The 4,690-nt window shown below is 39.7% G+C and overlaps 1 protein-coding gene across 8 annotated transcripts in view; it reads right to left on the bottom strand.

The window, feature by feature from the left end:
* Positions 1-530: 530 nt before the first annotated feature.
* Positions 531-4,690, bottom strand: part of foxp2 (forkhead box P2) — a 91,368-nt gene continuing 87,208 nt past the window's right edge. For 7 of the 8 annotated variants that reach the window (XM_047804154.1, XM_047804150.1, XM_047804148.1 and 4 more), the window contains one exon: positions 531-1,450. In XM_047804154.1, the coding sequence (XP_047660110.1) occupies positions 1,288-1,450 (163 nt within the window). In that variant the 3' untranslated portion in view covers positions 531-1,287. The remainder of the gene's footprint in view (positions 1,451-4,690) is intronic. The other variant, XM_047804152.1, reaches the window with a different exon arrangement.

Raw genomic sequence — 4,690 nt, 5'->3', positions numbered from 1 at the left:
TGTGTGTGTGTGTGTGTGTGTGTGTGTGTGTGTGTGTGTGTGCGTGTGCGTGTGTGTGAGTGAATGAATGATGTGTACTATTATATATACGTATATAGAACAAACACAATTTTTTCTGCAATTTCACAGACACACAAATGGTTGTTTTGGTCATGATCCATGTCTAGCTGCTCTGTACTGCTAGCCAGGTCACATCCTCTTTCTGGACCAAGTAAGTGGTCAATGGGAACTCTCCAACTGGAATTAAATGAAATCACTGTCTTCTTCCAAATCTTTGTACAGGGCTAAATGATGCAATCCCCGAGGTTATTCGAAGGTAGTTAGCGGAACTAAAAACAAACAAAAAAAAAAAGAAAAAGCTTCTCTTTGTACTAGTTAAAAGTCACAGAAGGATGACCAAAGAGTCTGGTGGCTTCTGTCTAAGCTATTGGCCATTGCTAGTGTTGGCTTTGGTTTCTAGCTGTTGCCTGTGACTCTTTGCAGGTAGACAAAGCTTTAGAACAAGGAGGTAAAGAGACTAGAGAAGAGAATATGCAGAAATGCACATTTTTTTTTCCTCAGCATGATGCTTACACAAACATTTACATTTCAACTCAGTTATCACATTTCACTTTTCAGCACAAACAGAGATAGAGACACTGGAGACTTTTTTGGACAGCTGCAACAGTCTTGATACCGCAGGTCTGTTATTGGTGTGACTTTAAAAATGGCATTTACAGTTGGTGGTGTTGTAAACATAATGGAAAAAAAAGGTTGGTAAAAGGAAAATAAAGAAACGAAAAAAGAAATACTGTTGTTTAAAGCGTTTAGCAACATACAGGCAGTGACACTAATTTCTGGTACTACTCCTGTGCAAATAATAACATAGCAACAACTTGAATTGAACCAGCAATTGTATCTAACATCAGAGACTACTGTGGGTCGGATATTCACAAATTTCAACTTTTTGGCAGTATATGTGGCCATCAACGTTTCTACAGAAAAGACTCAAGTTTTTTTATTTTGTTTTGTCCATGAGTCTGCTGTGCATGGTATGAAGTGGCCAAGCAATCTGAATGAAATCTTGTCCTATGTTCATTATCATTTAAAAGGCAGATGTCTGCTGCCTGTTCTCAAACGGTCCTTAAAAGGGCTGTGAGTGTTTCTTTGGGACAGTCTCCTGGCGCTTTCTAAATAAATATTCCTCGCTTCCGTCTGCTGCCTTTCTGTGGTTGTGGAGTGGTTCGAGGGGCCGGCTGCTCAGGGTGGGGGGGGCGGAGTCCCAGCAAATGAGGGAGGAGAGAGTCATCACTCCAAGTCCTCTGATAGGTTTCCCTCCTCGAGCTCTCGATCCTCATCCAGCTCTGGACTGTGATCGGCTGTCGTCACCAGTGACATTGGACAGTCGTCATCGTCCATGTTGAGTGGCTCCTCCTTGACGTGAATTGGTGGCCTGAAAAACATGCCAAAACTGTAAACATTTAATATCTTTAGTTATAGCATACTGATGTTGATGATTCATTTTGTTTAACAGTAGCTCTGACAGTGTTTGTCATGCAAACCAAAATCACAACTTTATACTAAAATGATCTTATATGATCTAAATATCTGATATGATTTAATATCTAAAATAACAATTGTATGTAAAGCAGATGCTTCACATTAACAGATTAAAACGAGTATATGATATGTGAATACATGAATCATCATATTGTAAAGATTCTTGTCAAGAGTCATTTGTTTGTTATTTTTCGAAAGAGTGTAAAAGCTTTTTTAGGTAAAAGAGATCAAGCTGAATAGAAATGTCTTTTAGGATGGAGGGATTCATGGCTTCTCTGTAACACGACAACTTTCATTTTATTTTATCTTATTAACGTCAAGAGACAGAACGAGAGGGCGATTTGTAGCTATAAACAAATGAAAAGCATGATGTTTCCTTCTTAGTTAAATAAAAACTGTAATGGTGTATGATGACATGGAGTGTACTGGTGTAGAGAGTCTATAGATGTAATTGAACGACAAATCTTTTCCCGACACACTCACAGACACGCCAAAAACCAATTGCAAATTCAAAACACCTTAAGGAAAGTTTCAGACCAGGTATGTTTTTTTTTTTTTTAATAAATATATGTATAAATGTAAATAGCACCGGTCATAAAAAATGAAAAGCAAAGTGTTTGATACCTCAAGTTTACTGATGGCACCTGGTTGAAAAAAAAAAAAGAAGCAGCAACCCCATTATAAATAATGGAGAATTTCTCATCCCCTCAGCCCCTGGAGCAAAGGGGGAGTGAAGCTTTTTTATCTTGTTAATAGAAAGCGCAGGCCTTCGTTAATATGCAGAGGCTGCAGTGGCACTTCTTGAGAGGAGAGAGAACCTGCAGCTAGGCTCTTCCATTAATCAACTCCAGGCCGTCAGTTCGCTCGGACACTATGATCCATGTTTTTAACTCCAAATGGATGAATATCTTTACTGACTGTCAATAATTGGAGTGGGGAGGGAAAAAACCCACTGCGATGCTGTTAGCGAGCACCTTCTTCCTCCTGCAGAACAGTGTAGAGGATGGAGGGTGGAAGTGGGGCTACTAACAAGAATAATAACGCTGTCACACACAAACAAGGCTTAACATGATCCTGGGCCCTTGGCAGGGAAAGGGGTTTGTGCTACCATGATAAATCTGACAAAACCTAATTATTTCTGACACGTTGGATGCATCGGGAAGTCCCGCCAGACTATGCGATTGTGAGAGAGAGAGAGAGAGAGAGAGAGAGAGATAGAGCGCAAAAGAGGGAAAACCTTATCAACCAGTCTCTGTATTAGAACGTGTCTGGCAGACATCTCTTGGGCAGAACTCATCAATGACCGGGGTAACTTTGAATTTGAAAAGGTACAGATTGCTTTAATATTCATAGCTAAATAAATAAATATTCAGATAATAGGTACTTTTGATTGGAGAAATGTTGTCTAGTGAAACCAGTGTGTTAGAAATGTAACTAGATTAAAACCTTATCTTTTGAAGGCCCACAGGCCACTTGGCTCATTTATATAAACTGAATCTTATATATACACAATATATTAATGGATATAGTAAATATAGTAAAGATTACCCAGAAAAACTGCCCAAGTTTTTGGACAGAAGCAATGTGTTTCTAAGGCTGCAGCAGGTGAAATGGCCAGCAATGGAAAGGGATCATCAAATGACAACTGAGCAGGTTTGATTTAGGATACAGGTCCATTTTCTCTGACATCAGCCTGACTGAACATAACAAGTCTTTAGACTTAAGTGTCATTGCTGAGTTAAATAAAGGCCCTTAATGACTACTTATTTTATTAAATAATGAAGTAGATTACTCATTCCAAACAAGGATACTGCCTCCTTCTGTCTCTCACATTAAGCAGCATCTCGTTTTTATAGTGCATTTGTGGCTCATTTCTAATTACACCTAACTATTTCTACCCACACAGCAACACGTGTGCTGTTAGCATGTCTGTAAACATGCATTATAGCGATATAATGTGAAATGGGGCCATAAAAACCCCAATTGACCTGCACCTCAGCTCTTCGCTTGGCTCTTTAAAGCCACCGAGCTCACATTTATCATGCCATAACAAACAGAGCTGCAGATATGGGCCTAAAGATATTACCTGTAGACAAATGATCCCCGGCCAGGGCAGCGCTGCACTGGCCATTAAGCCCGACACAGGCCTTTAGCCTGCATTTGAAGAAGCATGGCTTACAGCTTTAATTTGCATTTATTAGAAATCAGAGGCACACTTGTGTTCTTGGAGGAGGGAAGAAAACGATTAGTCCCATCTCCACTGTATTAAGACATCAGGACAAGTCATTTAGTGGTTAATGAGAAGCTCGCATTAGCAAGCCATGAGCTGGTCCCAGATCCAGTCTGTATGTGTCTGTTTGTTTATCAGGACATGACTGCAACATCTGGGTATTTTTAATAAAAGAAATGCTCAGATTTCTTTCATTTAATTTATTGAATTGGGATAATATACTGTTGCAAACACAGGACTAATTTAAACATTGCCCTTTTCAATTTTTTTTTCTATTCTCCCTCTTTTAAGCACCTGATATAACATGGGCATTGTGTTTGTAACTTTATTCTTTGGGGAAAGGCCTCTTTATTATTAAACACATCAGAATAAAACCACTTAGAAAACACAATTCTTCCATTTTGTAGGGGTCATGTGAAGGAGATACAGTATCTGCCACCTCTACTGTCCATTCTCAGTGAGAGAGAGAGAGAGAGTGAGGGGGAGAGAGAGAGAGAGAGAGAGAGAGAGAGAGAGAGAGAGAGAGAGAGAGAGACTTAACTGCCCATTATTAAAGATTAAATAACCTGAGGGACTGAAAATGCTGGGATTCTGTCTGGCTTTCAGATTTGTCCCACTTAATGCTCCTGCCCCACTTCTTAACCTAGCGCACAGACACACAAACACCCCCTCACCCCCCCACACACATACACTAACTCACATACACACGTCGCATATTTAGGCCCATTCAGATACTTTTTAAAGAATAAAAAATAGATAGGCTGTTTGTTCACACACTGGGCTTAGTAACATATTCCCCACACCTGTGGTGGAATCCTGTACTCTGATAGTGCTAAGTGTCCTATCTTTTGCTTGGTAAACATGGTGCAATGACATGCATGACATCACTGATTACTGAGGAACACATTCTCTACATCCACA

This window comes from Tachysurus fulvidraco, chromosome 19 (assembly GCF_022655615.1).
Source record: "Tachysurus fulvidraco isolate hzauxx_2018 chromosome 19, HZAU_PFXX_2.0, whole genome shotgun sequence".
In the NCBI taxonomy this organism is placed as follows: Eukaryota; Metazoa; Chordata; class Actinopteri; order Siluriformes; family Bagridae; genus Tachysurus; species Tachysurus fulvidraco.
Note: the sequence above shows the minus strand (reverse complement) of the source record. Positions and strands in the feature narration are given on the sequence as shown.